The following is a 17,337-nucleotide window of genomic DNA, read 5'->3' as shown; positions in this document are numbered from 1 at the left end:
GCCTACTTGCCTTCACGATTCCAGTGATGTGAGGCACTGAACCTACCAATGATTTGCTAGTATATTCTAACTTGGTTATATTACCTACTCACTTCGATCAATAGGTGCGTTAAAGTGCATAACATTTTACTTTGTATTTGATTAAACAACAGTAACATACAAAACAATAGAACAGCCAGAGTGATTACAATTCAACAAAAAGTAACAAATACATCTGAGACATTTTGCTTTGCATACGTTTCATTACAAAACTAATGTTTATGTGTATAAAAATGTTTCCTAATAAGAGATTGACATACTGACATTCAACTATAGAATCTGTGTAGTAAAATGTCAAAACTTGGATATTTCAATGGTTGTATGCATTTTGTTACCAAGATATAGCGTCACATCGGTCCAGAAACCCTCATCATGCAAAAAAACACAAAATAAGTGTTAAATAGATTCAGTTTCTAGTTCAAAAACTGCATTCCCTGGTAACATCAGGTGTGTGTATATTTAGAAACCAAGTTATTACAGGGGTTTGAATCCATGGAAAATCTTAAAGGAGATCTCCTTTACTTTGTTGGTCACCATAAATTTGTGAGGAGTGAGCCAAGCACGGTGCCAGTTCACATCAAACGATGAAGCCCAACAAAATATGGCAGAAGGAATAGATTTCCTGTAGAAAATATCCCTTAATAATCGATTGTTGAATTTCTAATCTGGTAAACCTATGCCATTCACCTGGATATCACTTACAATCGGAAATATCCCACAATATGCATTATTCTGTAGTAAAGACTTTATCGCCACTAGGTATAGCTTTTATAACGGTGTCATATTCCTTGCTTGAAACCTCCGTTGTATCTTTCCATAAACTCTCTCCGTGTATACAGATTCCCACGGATACTAATTGGCTGACTAGAACAATGTTGTTTGAGAACCAATTACGGTAAAATAACATCTTGTTTCCATGTAATATATAATTATTATTCCATATAAAACATTGGAAGTGAAAAGTTGTTTATACAGCAAAGCCCGGCACATTAAAGCCTGCTTGTGAAAAGATGCCAATTCCACAGGAAGTTTACCCACAATATAAGGACATTGTTGTAAAAAAAAGTCGCAATCCGAGTTTCTGAAAAACCAAAATGCGGTACAATATTCTTTTTTTTTTTTTTTAGTAAGTACCTTTTTAACCCAGTTGACTTTCGTTATTTAGTTAAAGAGAATGAAGTCTAAGACATATTAGTCCACCGTTAAACCCTGTTGGTGATAACATCTCTTTTTATTTTGGCTTGTTTTTCCATATGAAGTTGTACAATAGCCTGAGGTACAGCAAGTGGATTTTGTAATATCAATAGATAGTCCCTCAGTCTTGGATAATAACCTTGCTTTAGAGGCAGGTAGTTCTCCCTTTATTTATAGCCACCGTTAAAGGTTTCACGTAAAAATTGTGCTGTTTCTTCATAGGTTTTGGAAAATTCAGAGGGTAATCCAACAGGGCCTGGATACTTTTTTTTTTTCATGGGGCAATCCCATATTGGATGTCCATAATGGACAAATCTTGACAGCAAGTCCGATTGAATTCTTCATTAACAGTTAACCTTCTCTTTAGAACCAAAGAGTTTAGTCACTGAAATGTATCTAAGGAGTAAAGAATCTCATAAAACATAGTGGTAAAGTCTGATATCAACTATCCTCAGAGGTTACCCCATTAATCTTATATTTCCGAAGAGTTCCGGGTTCCCTTCTCTTTTCCAAATAAATCTGTTAATTTCGCATTTTTCAAGCCATTGTTTTCTTAACCTTATGAAGGCTCTTAGCCTTTTCCTTATATAATTTGTGTAGTTGGCTCTGTAAAATCATTAAATTTAGCCTTAAAATCAAGATGCTCAATCTCCGTGATATTAGCAATTTTCTTAGAGCTCAGTTACCTCACATCTTAAAGCAAACAGCTTCCCTTAAGTAATACAGGCTGAGCAGATTTTAAATTTCAGCTGTTCCCAATATTTCCCATATAGCGAGCAATAGTAATTGCGTCTTTTTGTTGGCACTAACACCACCATGGTTCGTTGAACAAAGCCTATGCGGGGGAAAGAATGGTGTTTTGGGATAAAAAGCAGAAAATAAGGTCTGTGGTAAACACAGGTTTAGGAGATCGTTTTATTCTATGAGATCATCTCCAACTAACGTCACTTTTTGTGGATTCTGAATAATTTATGCCATTTTAAAAATCATATAAAGGCTACCTACATCAGCGGTAGAGACTTTGTTTACTTACTAACGAGCGGAATACGTTTTTCCACCAATGATAGAATGCCAGAAAGCTCTTCAATAAGTTTTTCCACCAATGATAGAATGCCAGGAAGCTCTTCGGGAAGTATACCGGAAGTGAGGCATGTTATGAACCAGAGAGGAAGAGGCGAAAGCGAGAGTGATTACTGAGCGCAAAAGCTGTCTTCTCTAGCAGGGGGCGATTTTTCGTTTCTTTCCGCTCATCAAGCGAGCAGTTTGTGTATGGAGGTCAATGAGAGCTTGTCGCATTTGGTTAAAAAAACATTGAATGGCTTATTTAGTACTTGTGGCTTATTTGATTGAATAGAAGTTTCGTAATTATTAGGATGTTACGAGTGTACTGATATAAGTAGAACAAGTGACATCCCGGGAAATTCGAGAAAAAACACTTTATATCGCCGTTGTGCCTGGTTGTTACTAGTTACCCCAGTCAGAAAGTCATAAACCCCGCCGATTTCTACAATGTATCTTCATAAAATGTTATTTTTAAAATAACTTTGACCACACTGCTAACCTTATGCTTAACCTTAAATTTAATCTAATTTTTGTTTTCATACATTTTTACGACACAGCCAATTCTGACTTTGTGGTTGTGGTAACTGTTGTGCTTTTTGTTCATACGCGTATCTGCCCTGTCATTGGCTAGAATAGAACCTGATCTTGCCTCCTCCCGTTTGCCTTCATTTTTGAAGATTTAATCTCATTGTTAGAGCGTCCACTAGGTTAACTGTGTTTTAATGAAAAGCATGTATGGGGTTTGAAGCAAATTCACATTTTACTAAACTAACTACATCATATTTAGCCAGAATATGACATTTGTGGGCTTTCACATGATTGTCTACGAAATGGGTCAAACTTCAAACGGTGTCATGGATGATCTTGAGTCAGAACTGAGGGTGCTAGGAGAACTGGGAGAAAATGACTCTTCAGATGATGAATCAATCAACAGAAAACGAATCAAGCAGCCAAACCTACCCCGGAGTCAACTATATTTAAAGACACTTTGTTGACGAATATGTGATCCGCTAATTTATTATCTTGACAATGTGCTGCTACCGGTGGCTGGTTGCTTGCTCTGGACCTATCGCGCCACGAGAACGCACGACTATATGCCTGATTATCGTGTTCATCATTGTGTAAGATCTCTTAGACCTAGTAACCAGTCTGTCTCCTGTATGATCACAGAGACACACCGTGAGACTGGTTTTCACAAGACCACAATGAACTGCCTCCAGCACATCAAGGAGACCCTGCTACACTATAGATGGCAGGAAGCTGCTGAGTACATGTCCAGTTACTCACGAACACTGGAGGACATGCCACAACTCTACGCTGAGGTAGGGATATCTTTGCTCTGACTAAACACTCACAAAATTAACTCGAAATACTGTAGAAATGCTAAATTAGATTTTCAGATCATTTGAAGGACAAGCACAGATACACCACCGTCCCATCTTGAAGCTGGAAGGCCACAACAGTTTCTATGCGCTACTAGAGATCTGTGCGCTACTAGAGATCTATGCGGGAGTGAAACTCAGGAGTGAAACATTACCTGAAGGTATGTTCCTTCTTATCGTCTTTCCTTCACCTCTGCAGTCAGTTAAAAAAAAAATAACCTTTCCCAAAGGATCCTAAGTCAATATAGTTTTTAAAAAAAAAGTCAATATAGGCCAATAGGTTAAAAAAGTCAATACTTTTATTATGTTTTGAGCCAGTATGACACCTTCAAAAACAAACAAATGGATGGAATATGTAACAATGTGTTTAACATGGAAATGTACAGTACCAGTCAAAAGTGTGAACTCATCTACTCAAGTGTTTTTCTTTATTTTTTACTATTTTCTATATTGTAGAATAATAGTAAAGGCATCAAAACTATGAAATAACACATTGATGCATGTAGAGACCAAAAAAGTGGTAAACGCATCAAGATATATTTTATATTTGAGGTTCTTCTTCCCTTTCCTTTGATCGTTTTGCACACTCTTGACATTCTCTCAACCAGCTTCACCTGGAATGCTTTTCCAACTGTCTTGAAGGAGTTCCCACATATGCTGAGCACTTGTTGGCTACTTTCCCTTCACTCTGCGGTCCAACTCATCCCAAACCATCCCAATTGGGTTGAGGTCGGGTGATTGTGGAGGTCGGGTCATCTGATGCAGCACTCCATCACTCTCCTTCTTGGTCAAATAGCCCTTACACAGCCTGGAGGTGTGTTGGGTCATTTGTCCTGTTGAAAAACAAATGATAGTCCGACTAAGCGCAAACCAGATGGGATGGCGTATTGCTGGTTAACTGCCTTGAATTCTAAATAAATCAGTGTCACCAGCAAGCACTCTCACACCATCAAACCTCCTCCATCATGCTTCACGGTGGAAACCACACATGCAGAAAACATCCGTTAACCTACTCTGCATCTCACAAAGACACGGCGGTTGGAACCAAAAATTTCTAATTTGGACTCATCAGGCCAACGGATAGATTTCCACCGGTCTAATGTCGTGTTTCTTGTCCAATCAAGTCTCCTTCTTATTGGTGTCCTTTTAGTAGTGGTTTCTTTGCAGAAATTCGACAATGATGGCCTGATTCACGCAGTCTCCTCTGAACAGTTGATGTTGAGATGTCTGTTACTTGAACTCTGATGCATTTATTTGGGCTGCAATTTCTGAGGCTGGTAACTTTAATGATCTTATTAGGTAGCTCTGGGTCTTCTTTTCCTGTGGCGTTCCTCATGAGAGCCAGTTTCATCATAGCACTGTCGAAGCTCTTAATTTTCTGAATTGACTGACCTTCCTGTCTTAAAGTAATGATGGACTGTCATTTCTCTTGGCTTATTTGGGCTGTTCTTGCCATAATAATGGACTTAGCCTATTTGGTGAAAGACCATCTTCTGTATACCACCTCTACCTTGTCACAACACAACTGAATGGCTCAAACGCATTAAGAAGGAAATTCCACAAATTAACTTTAAAATATCAAATATTTTGATTTAACACTTTTTGGGGTGTTACTACATGAATCCATACATGTTATTTCATAATTTTGTCATCTTCGCTATTATTCTACAATGTAGAAAATAGTACAAATAAAAACAATTGAATGAGTAGGTGTGTCCAAACCTTTGACTGGTACTGTATGTGAATGTACATTGAGGAAGTGTTTTGTCCAGTAAATATGTCTGGAGCACTCGTTTCACCTCCTGGTGAACGGGCAGTTTGAGGACGTCCATCGCTGAGAGCTGGAGGTACGGCAAGCAGTCAGCCGATCAGTCCCAGCGGATTAAGCTGATCCAGTCCTACAGTGGCTTCCTGGATTACTTCATCTGGTGTGGGGGGAGTAAAAAAGTCCACCGTCTCCAGCACTGGTAAGACGACACCTGGCTACCCCCAAACATCCATTATTCATTGGTTTCAATTGCATTGATAGTAAAAATCTTCATATTGTGTTAGACTGCTGCGCCACTCGGGAGACCTAAGGCACTGCATCTCAGTGCTAGAGGCATCACTACAGACCCTGTTTCGATCCCGGGCTGTATCACAACCGGCCACGATCGAGAGTCCCGAGTCCCGTAGGACGGTGCACAATTGGCCCAGCGTCGTCTGGGTTAGGGGAGGGTTTGGCCGGGGTAGGCCGTCATTGTGAAATAAGAATTTGTTATTACTGATTTGCCTAGTTAAAAAAAAAAGAGTAAAAACATTACCATCTACTGGACAGATAATGTAACTGCCTTTTGGGACATAATTCCAATGCATTTCAAACATCGTGATAAAACAAAAAGTAACCAGAAACTGTGATGCCTCAGCTTAACATGGACTTTCAGATGAGTATGATGGTGTCAATCAAGAGATGCACAGCTACTTCCGCCAAGCCTCTGTGAACCGGAAGGATATCATTAAACTTCCTGGGGTCTGGGATCCTTTTGTTCTGAGTTACATTAATGTAAGTGCTAGTTTGTGTTTAGTAGGCATTGAACAGGAGAAAACATTTAATGTTTTGACTTGTGTGTGTCAATGGCAGATGCTGGAATTCTACAACGATCACGAGGGAACTGTGAAGGTTCTGAATGACTATGCCTATGACATCAGTTTGCCTCCCCAATGCCCATGTCTACCTCTACCGGTACATGAAGAAATGCAACCACCCATCAAATAAACTGCTCAGTGCTCAAGGTAGGACTGAGGCCATTGTTTGTGTTCTTGACAAAGTTATCTAGCAGAAATGTTGAGCACTGGCCTCTGCTTGTTTTAAACATTATTTTGTATTAAATGAAAATCGTCTATTAGTTTTTTTCTGAAGTATGTCCTTTCCTTTTGTATTGTAGGAAAGGCACCAAAGAGGGTGTGAATGGGAATAGGTGGGAAGTATACTCACAAAACATTATTTATTTAGCTGTATGTTTACAGTTGGCTTATTGAATGTTAAATTAAGCCACGGAAAATGTTTGCCTAAGGTTGACCTCCCTAAAAAAAGTAATTACAGTACTTTTGTGAGATGTAATTGCTAAGCTCTAGGCTACAGTTAGTCCTGCGCTCCTCTGCCCTTTCAATAGCGTTCTAGTACAGTAATGTTTTTAATGAGTCCATGTTTTCTATTACATTAGCCTTAGATCCTGCAAACATTGGTCCCAAGTCACGAGTTAATGCTGGTATACAGTTCTCTTCTGCTACAGTCCGGTAAGTAAGTGTGTTGTGTATAGATAGTACAGTACCAGTCATTCAAGGGTTTGTCTTTTATTTGTACTATTTTCTACATCAAACCTATGAAATAACACAAATTGAATTATTTAGTAACCAAACAAGTGTTAAACAAATCAAAATATATTTTAGATTTGAGATTCTTCAAAGTAGCCACCCTTTGCCTTGATGAAAGCTTTGCACACTCTTGGCATTCTCTCAACCAGCTTCACGAGGAATGCTTTTCCAACTGTCTTGAAGGAATTCCCACATACTGAGCACTTGTTGGCTGCTTTTCCTTCACTCTACGGTCCAATTCATCCCAAACCATCTCAATTGGGGTGAGGTCGGGGAGATTGTGGAGGCCAGGTCATTGGAAGCAGGCAGCCTAGTGGTTAGAGCGTTTAGCCAGGAACCGGAAGGTTGCTGGATCAAATCCCAGAGCTGACAAGGTACAAATCTGTTGTCCAGTCCCTGAGCAAGGCAGTTAACCCACTATCCCGGGCGCCGAAGACGTGGATGTCGACTTAAGGCAGCCCCCCGTACCTCTCTCATTCAGAGGGGTTGGGTTAAATGCGGAAGACACATTTCAGTTGAATACATTCAGTTGGACAACTGACTAGGTACCTCCCTTTCCCTGATGCAGCACTCCTTCCCACTCCTTCCCTTCTTGGCCACAGAGCCTGGAGGTGTGTTGGGTCATTGTCCTGTTCAAAACAATGCAAGGCAATGCAAATAGTCTGGGTTGCCATTTGATTAGGTGTTCAGGAGTCTTATGGCTTTGGGGTAGAAGCTGTTTAGAAGCCTCTTGGACCTAGACTTGGTGCTCCGGTACCGCTTGCTGTGCGGAAGCAGAGAGAACATCCTATAACTAGGGTGGCTGGAGTCTGACCACTTTTAGGCATTCCTCTGACACCGCCTGGTATAGAGGTCCTGGATGCCAATAAGCTTTGCCCCAGTGATGCACTGGGCCTTTCGCACTACCCTCTAGTGCCATGCGGTCGGAGGCCGAGCAGTTTCCATACCAGGCAGTGATGCTCTCGGCGGTGCAGGTGTAGAACCTTTTGAGGATCTGAGGACCCATGCCAAATCTTTTCAGTCTCCTGAGGGGGAATAGGTTTGGTCGTACCCTCTTCACGACTTTCTTGGTGTGCTTGGACCATGTTAGTTTGTTGGCGATGTGGACGCCAAGGAACTTGACGCTCTCAATCTGCTCCACTGTAGCCCCGTTGATGAGAATGGTGGAGTGCTCAGTCCTCTTTTTCCTGTAGTCCACAATCATCTCCTTTGTCTTGATCACGTTGAGGGAGGTTGTTGTCCTGGCACCACACGGCCAGGTCTCTAACCTCCTCCCTATAGGCTGTCTCGTTGTTGTCGGTGATCAGGCCTACCACTGTTGTCATCGGCAAAATTAATCATGGTGTTGGAGTTGTGCCTGGCCGTGCATGAGTGAACAGGGAGTGCAGGAGGGGACTGACCAAACACCCTGACCACACACCCTTGAGGAGCCTCTGTGTTGAGGATCAGCGTGGCGGATGTTGTTACCTACCCTTACCACCTGGGGGTGGCCTGTCATGAAGTCCAGGAACCAGTTGCAGAGGGAGGTGTTTTAGTCCCAGGGTCCTTAGCTTATTGATGAACTTTGAGGCCACTCGGGTGTTGAATGCTGAGCTGTAGTCAATGAATAGCATTCTCACACAGGTGTCTGTGTCCAGGTGGGAAAGGGCAGTGTTGAGTGCTATAGAGATTGCATCATCTGTGGATCAGTTAGGGCAGTATGCAAATTGGATTGGGTCTAGGGTTTCTGGGATAATGGTGTTGATGTGAGACATGACCAGCCTTTCAAAGCACTTCATGGCTACAGACGAGTGCTACGGGTCGGTAGTCATTTAGGCAGGTTACCTTTTGTGTTCTTGGGCACAGGGACTATGGTGGTCACTTAAAACATGTTGGTATTACAGACTCGTACAGGGAGAGGTTGACAATGTCAGGGAAGACACTTGCCAGTTGGTCAGCGCATGCTCGCAGTACACGTCCTGGTAATCCGCCTGGCCTTGTGAATGTTGACCTGTTTTAAAGGTGTTACTCACATCTTCTGCGGAGAGTGTGATCACACAGTCTTCTGGAACAGCTGGTACTCTCATGCATGTTTCAGTGTTATTTTCCTTAAAGCTAGCATAGAAGTATTTTAGCTCATCTGGTAGGCTCGTTTCACTGGGCAGCTCTCGACTGTTCTTCCCTTTGTAGTCTGTAATGGTTTGCATTCCCTGCCACATCCGACGAGCTTCAGAGCCGGTGTAGTACGATTTCATCTTAGTCCTGTATTGATTCTTTGCCTGTTTGATGGTTCGTCGGAGGGCATAGCGGGATTTCTTTAAGTTTCCTTGTTAGAGTCCCACTCCTTGAAAGTGGCAGCTCTAGCTTTTAGCTCAGAGCGGATGTTGCCTGTAATTCATGGCTTCTGGTTGGAGTATGGACGTACGGTCACTGGGGACAACGTCATCGATGCACTTATTGATGAAGCCAATGACTGATGTGGTGTACTCCTCAATGCCATAGGAAGAATCCCAGGAACATATTCCAGTCTGTGCTAGCAAAACAGTTCTGTAGCTTAGCATCTGTTTCATCTGACCACATTTTTTTATTAATCGAGTCATTGGTGCTTCCTGATTTAATTTTTGTTTGTAAGCAGGAATCTGGAGGATAGAAATATGGTCAGATTTGCCAAATGGAGGGAGAACTTTGCACGTGTCTCTGTGTGTAAAGTAAAGGTGGTCGAGAGTTGCACATTTAACATGCTCTGGGTGAGGCTTTTCCTCTTTTCTTATGGCGGAGTAGTTCATTCACTGTGGTCTTAATGCCAGCATCGGTCTTAGTGCCAGCATCGGTCTGTGGTGGTATTTAGACAGCTCTGAAAAATACAGCTGAAATCTCTCTAGGTAGATGGGGTCGTCTACAGCTTATCATTAGATACTCTACCTCAGGCGAGCAAAACCTTGAGACTTCCTTAGATATCGTGCACTAGCTGTTATTTACAAAAATATGTTTTCCGCAGCCCCTTGTCTTACCAGACGCAGCTGTTCTATCCTGCAGATACAGCGTATAGCCGGCCAGCTATATGTTAATAATGTCGTCGTTCAGCCACGATTCCGTGAAGTATAAAATATTAAAGTTTTGAATGTCCCGTTGGTAGTTTAATATTCTGCGTAGGTCATCAATTTTATTTTCTAAAGATTGCACGTTTGCTAGCAGAATGGAAGGAAGTGGGGGTTTATTTGATCGCCTATGAATTCTCAGAAGGCAGCCTGCCCTCTGGCCCCTTTTTCTTCACGCAAATTACGTGGATCTGGGCCTGTTCCCGGGAAAGCAGTTTATCATTCATGTCGGACTCGTTAAAGGAAAGAAAGGATTCTGCCAGTCCGTGGTGATGTACAAAATAAGTTACAAACAACGCAAAGACACGAACAAACACAATTGGTTAGGAATACGTAAAATGGCAGCCTTGTTCTCTGGCGCTGTGGGTCTTACTTTCCTGTGATGGTCCTCATGAGAGCCAGTTTCGTCATCGCACTTGATGGTTTTTGCGACTGCACTTGAAGAAACTTTCAAAGTTCTTGAAATGTTCCGGGATTGACTGACCTTCCTGTCTTAAAGTAATGATGGATTGTAATTTATCTTTGCTTATTTGAGTTATTCTTGCCATAATATGGACTTGGCCCTATTTAGTACAAGACCACTGCTACCTTGTCACAACACAACTGATTGGCTCAAACGCATTAAGAAGGAAAGAAATTCCACAAAATGAACTTTTAACAAAGCACACCTGTTAATTGAAATGCGTTCCAGTTGACTTATGAAGCTGGTTGAGAGAATGCCAAAATTGTGCAAAGCTGTCGTCAAGGTGGCTACTTTTAAAAATCTCTAATATATTTTGATTTGTTTAACACTTTTTTTGCTTATTACATGATTCCATATGTGGTATTTCATAGTTTGTCTTCACTATTATTCTACAATGTAGAAAATGGTACAAATAAAGACACACCCTGGAATGGGTATGTGTGTCCAAACCTTTGACTGGTACTTATATTATACTTTTCAGTGTCTTATCTACGGGATCGGTGTCCCTCCACTGGGACAGTTGAGCTAACGTGCACTAATGTGATTAGCATGACATTGTAAGTAACAAGAACATTTCCCAGGACACAAACATGTCTTATATGGGCAGAAAGCTTAATTTCTTGTTAATCTAACTGCAATGTCCAATTTACCGTAGCGATTACAGTGTAAAAATACCATGCTATTGTTTGAGTAGAGTACACAACAACAACTTCTATCACGTCAACTCATTTCATACATTCACCTCTGAAGGTAAATAATGTACTTACATTCAGTACTCTTGCTCTGATTTGTCATCCTTAGGGTCCCAGAGATAAAATGTAGCATAGTTTTGATAAAAATACATTTTTAGATTCAAATGTGGAAACTGAGTTCTACAGTTTGAACCCCTGCTGTGTCTGACTCCACACCCACCCCGCCTGGCCATCTAGATGTGTGAAAGTTACTGTATAAGCTAATGATCCATCATGTATGACATTCCTGGGAGTGTGTAAACTTAATTTTTATTACCATATCATTTTTGTATGTTCTCTATTAGTTATGTACTTGAAAATGTATCAATTGACCAATTCTGCACATTTGGGCAGACTTGATACAAAATATTGTCCAGTATTGAAATGCTTCGCTGGAACAATCTGCAATTTTGTGCACACACTGATGCCATCTAGTGGCCAAAATCTAAATTGTGCCTGCGCTGCAATACTACATTATGGCGTTTCTCTTGCATTTCAAAGATGATGGAACAAATAATACCGTTTTTATCTTTTACCAGGTCTAATGTGTTATTCTCCTACATTTAATTTCACATTTCCACAAACTTCTTCAAAGTGTTTCCTTTCAAATGGTATCAAGAATATGCATATCCTTGCCTCAGGTCCTGAGCTAGAGGTAGTTAGATTTGGGTATGTCATTTTATGTGAAAATGGTCTGATCCTTAAGAGGGAAGGACACTGTGCCCTAGCGTGTAAAATGTGGAAAAAGCCAATTTATGGTGTATCTTGATGTTCTGGCCATTCTTTCAATTTTGTGCATGAAACTGGGGCTTTTACACATTTAAGATGAATGTGTTTGGTGGATGCGCCCTTCACATTGACGTTGGTCACTTGAAGGTGTTCATAGTAAAGGAAGAATTGATTTGTTTCAGAGAGAGTGATCTTCAGAAGGCTCTAGGTGTTGTTCTGGATCTCCTGGACTTATCCAGTTGGAGGAGAAACTTGGATGTCTGGAACCATTTGATGACCATCGTGAAGAGGCTGAGACCCAGGTAAGGATGACAGCATGAATCCATACTATTCTCTCTCAAAAATATACTTTTGAAGTTCCTCTCCATTCATGTAATTAGTCACCTTACATTGCTTGTATCTCTTCTCATTGCTAATTAACTAAATGTAATATTATGCATAATACTTGTAATTCCACTGATTGATATTTTCCTTTAGAAAACAATGGCTGAAGATTGTTGCAGAGGAGTTGGTGAACAGAATGGACTGGTGGCTAGCAATGCACTTCACAACATTCCTGGCCAGGAGAGACTTGGCAATGAATGGGGTGCTACTGGAAGTGAAGTGCTTTGTGCTTGGAGCCTTTTGTCCTCGCTGTAAGTACAGCTACACAGTAACACTTTTGTTGTTGTGGAGAATGACTTTCTTCCAGTTGTGTGAGATTGAGACTTCCTCACTTATTGGCAGCCTTGTCACTATGTGGCCAAATATACAATTAGTTTAAGAATACATGTTTACTTCCTTGAATCACCATTATTGGCTGTCCTTAGGTATTGTTCCTCCGGTTCTGATAGTGGAAAATTAGCCGTATGACATCAAATGTAGTTTAATCCTTTTTTTGTCTCTTGCCAGATGCCTTCATGTACCGTGGTGTAGGTAAGGACACCCAAAAATAAGTTACTTCCGAGGCGCAGAAGACTAGGTCAGAGAGGTCAGAGAGGTCAGAGAAGGATAAGGAATCCAAGATGGCTAAGGCTCAGAAGAGAATTCGGAAAGCAAAGCTGACTTTGAGAAAGTGTCTCGGAATGCTGCTGGGCGCATCGGCGAGAACAGAAACGCCTGATCATGGCAGACAACCTCCTCATGTAGGAAAAATCATGGCAGACATAACCTCCTCATGGAGGAAAAATCATGGCAGACATAACCTCCTCATGGAGGAAAAATCATGGCAGACATAACCTCCTCATGGAGGAAAAATCATGGCAGACATAACCTCCTCATGGAGGAAAAATCATGGCAGACATAACCTCCTCATGGAGGAAAAATCATGGCAGACATAACCTCCTCATGGAGCAAAAATCATGGCAGACATAACCTCCTCATGGAGGAAAAATCATGGCAGACATAACCTCCTCATGTGGTCATCGGGTCATACTCTCTCCCCTTCCATGACAGCTGCTCCAACTACACCCCCTCACTGCAGGCCTCACTCTCCTTGCATTGCTTTACTTCTCAAGTTCTACGATTGTCCACCAGGGAGGGCTCACACGATGGCTAAGTTTTGAGTCATTCTGAATGCTGCTGAGCCAGTAACTGAGAGCTGTGTTCACTGTGGTAGTTCGTAGGGAAAAAAGGAGGCTGGGTATGCTGCAGTATTAAGTCTAGGACACGGTACACAGCTCTCCCAACGGGTAGATCGCAGCCAACATGCATGAGTAGCTCACCAAGCAATTCTGAAAGTACATGCATGTTTTTCATGTGTTCCCATCGCAAACTTTCATAAACAAGCTCCTGGCTACTATTCAACCAAAACCACATTGACATTATCCTACCCCTGGTTAGCCACTATTGGCTTAAAAAGCCCAAATTAACACTAAATCTGCCAATTTATTTCTGGCAATATTTCCATTTGCCTCAGTCTGTCTGCTTGGTACGTGCATTTGTCTATCACTCAGTATGCTGCCAGTTAGCCGTGCTAGTAATGATAACCATCTTGTGGGTAGACAGACTTTCTGCAAAAACTCAATTAAATGGTAACTGCAAAGCAGGCTTGCCTGACGGAAAGATATGATTATTTTTTATCAATTGGGTGGCCATCCTTTTGCAAACTCTACCATAACGTGCTGCAGCCGTAGGCCTAACAAACATCACTACACTGACATATTCCCCACTTTCTGAATGCGCAATTAAAGGGGAGTTGCACATGAAAATTGAAATTTTTATTTTTATTTTTCAGACTTCAATTGCTCTTCTGTGATTTTAAATTCTGAAATTTCCTTCCCCAATTACATTTTCTGTCAAGATAGCAACTCCACCCCCTTCAGCAGTTCTATCTACTGTAGAGAGAGCCTGCAGAGTTCTGTCATACTATCCAGGTTTGTGCCCAAACAGTTCGAGCTTCTACTTTCTCGCCAGAAATGAGTCCCTCGCTGTTGCTGCTTGTTATAGACCCCTCCTCAGCTCTCAGCTGTGCCCTGGACATCATATGTGAATTGATTGCCCCCATTTATCGTCAGAGTTCGTACTGTTAGGTGACCTAAACTGGGATATGCTTAACACCCCGGCCGTCCTACAATCTAAGTTAGATGCCCTCAATCTCACACAAATGATCAAGGAACCTACCAGGTACAACCCAAAATCCGTAAACATTGGCACCCTCATAGATATCATTCTGACCAACTTGCCCTCTAAATACACCTTTGCTGTTTTCAACCAGGATCTCAGCGATCAGTGCCTCATTGCCTGCGTCCGTTCTGGGTCAAACGACCACCTCTCATCACTGTCAAACGCTCCCTAAAACACTTCTGCGAGCAGGCCTTTCTAATCGACCTGATCCGGGTATCCTGGAAGGATATTGACCTCGTCCCATCAGTAGAGGATGCCAGGTTGTTCTTTAAAAGTGCTTTCCTCACCATCTTAAATAATCATGCCCATTTCAAAAAGGCTAGCTTTTTCAAACAGAGATTTGCATCCTGCAGAACTAATTCCAAAAAGCTTTGGGACACTGTAAAGTCCATGAAAAATAAGAGCACCTGCTCCTAGCTGCCCACTGCACTGAGGCTAGGAAACACTGTCACCACCGATAAATCCAAGATAATTGAGAATTTCAATAAGCATTTCTCTATGGCTGGCCATGCTTCCGCCTGGCTACCCCGGCCAACAGCTCTGCACTCCCTGCAGCAACTGGACCAAGCCCCCCCCCCCCCCCCCCCCCCTGCTTCTGCTTCACCCAAATCCAGACAGCTGATGTTCTGATAGAGCTGCGAAATCTGGATCCCTACAAATCAGCTGGGCTAGACAATCTGGACTCTCTCTTCCTAAAATGATCTGCCTCCATCGTTGCAACCCCTGTTATTAGTCTGTTCAACCTTTATTTCGTATCATCTGAGATTCCTAAAGACTGGAAAGTGGCCGTGGTCATCCCCTTCTTCAAAGGTAGAGACACTCTAGACCCAAACTGTTACAGACCTATATCCATCCTGCCCTGCCTTTCTAAAGTCTTCGAAAGCTAAGTTTACTAACAGATCACCAACCATTTCGAATCCCACCGTACCTTCTCCACTACGCCATCTGGTCACGGGTCCATCTCAGCCACGCTCAAGGTCCTAAACGATATCATAACCGGCATCGATAAAATACAGTACTGTGCAGCCATCTTCATCGATCTGGCCGAGACTTTCGACTCTGTCAATCACCGCATTCTTATCGGCAGACTCAAGAGCCTTTGCTTTTCAAATGACTGCCTCGCCTGGTTCACCCACCACTTCTCAGAGTTCAGTGTGTCAAATCGGAGAGCCTGTTCGGACCTCTGGCAGTCTCTATGGGGGTGCCACAGGGTTCAATTCCCGGGCCGACTCTTTTCTCTATATATCAATGATGTCGCTCTTGCTGCGGATGATAATTTGATCCATCTCTACGTAGACGACACCATTCTGTATACATCTGGCCCTTCTTTGGACACTGTCAAACTTTGGACACTGTCCTTCCGTGGCCTCCAACTGCTCTTAAATGCAAGTAAAACGAAATGCATGCTCTTCACCCGCCCGCCCGACTAGCATCACTACTCTGGACAGTTCTGACTTAGAATATGTGGACAACTATGAATACCTAGGTGTCTGGTTAGACTGTAAACTCTCCTTCCAGACTCATATTAAGCATCTCCAATCCAAAATTAAATCTAGAATCGGCTTCCTATTTCGCAACAAAGCCTCCTTCACTCATGCTGCCAAAAATACCTTTGTAAAACTGACTATCCTACCGATCCTTGTCATTTACAAAATAGCCTCAAACACTCTACTCAACAAACTGGATGCAGTCTATCACAGTGCCATCCGTTTTGTCACCAAAGCCCCATATACTACCCACCACTGCGACCTGTAGGCTCTCGTTGGCTGGTCCTCGCTACATACTCGTCGCAAACCCGCTGGCTCCAGGTCATCTATAAGTCTTTTCTTGGTAAAGCCCCGCCTTCTCAGCTCACTGGTCACCATAGCAACACCCACCTGTAGCAAGTGCTCCAGCAGGTATATTTCACTGGTCATCCCCAAAGCGAACACCTCTTTTGGCCGCCTTTCCTTCCAGTTCTCTGCTGCCAATGACTGGAAGGAATTGCAAAAATAACTGAAGTTAGAGACTTATCTCCCTCTCTAACTTTAAGCATCAGCTGTCAGAGCAGCTTATCGATCGCTGCAGCTGTACACAGCCCATCTGTAAATGGCCCATCCAACTACCTACCTCATCCCATGTTTTTGTTTTTCTGGTCTTTTGCACACCAGTATTTCTACTTGCACAGTATTTCTACTTCTACACATCCTCATCTGCACATCTATAACTCCAGTGTTAATTGGTAAATTGTAATTACTTTTCCACTATGGCCTATTTATTGCCTTACCTCCTTACTTCATTTGCACACACTGTATACAGATTTTTTTTATTGTGTTATTGACACTACGTTTGTTTATCCCATGTGTAACTCTGTTTTTGTTGCACTGTTTTTCTTTATCTTGGCAATGTCGCAGTTGTAAATGAGAACTTGTTCTCAACTGGCCTATCTGGTTAAATAAAGGTGAAATAAAAAAATGTAAAAGCAATGACATGGATTCAGAACATAATTTTCTTGTTGGTCCTCTATCAATAATTGCAATATTATGAGTAAAAAAATAGAGAAACAGAACAAAATTCCCCAAAATACAAAATAATTTAATGGGGCCCCTTAGAGGTGTTTTTTCACCATTATTTTTAACAGGTATATTGACAGAAAGCACATCTCTTGTACACCAAGGACTGGGAGCAGAGAAGCATGTGCCTATTTGAAAGCAACATTTTAG

At 42.0% G+C, this 17,337-nt stretch overlaps 1 protein-coding gene across 1 annotated transcript; it reads left to right on the top strand.

Annotated features, from left to right (window-relative positions):
- The first annotated feature begins 5,650 nt into the window (after positions 1–5,650).
- LOC110529426 (TATA box-binding protein-associated factor RNA polymerase I subunit A) lies at positions 5,651–14,564 on the top strand. Its single transcript, XM_021611587.2, is given in 7 exon segments — positions 5,651–6,219; positions 6,298–6,371; positions 6,373–6,449; positions 6,881–6,953; positions 12,214–12,333; positions 12,509–12,666; positions 12,923–14,564. Coding segments are annotated over 7 exon segments (639 nt in total). The 5' UTR covers positions 5,651–6,126; the 3' UTR covers positions 12,967–14,564.
- The last annotated feature ends 2,773 nt before the right edge of the window (positions 14,565–17,337 follow it).

Source organism: Oncorhynchus mykiss, chromosome 8 (genome assembly GCF_013265735.2).
Source record: "Oncorhynchus mykiss isolate Arlee chromosome 8, USDA_OmykA_1.1, whole genome shotgun sequence".
Classification (NCBI taxonomy): domain Eukaryota; kingdom Metazoa; phylum Chordata; class Actinopteri; order Salmoniformes; family Salmonidae; genus Oncorhynchus; species Oncorhynchus mykiss.
The sequence above is the reverse complement of the archived record's forward strand: the minus strand, read 5'-3'. Positions and strand labels throughout refer to the sequence as shown.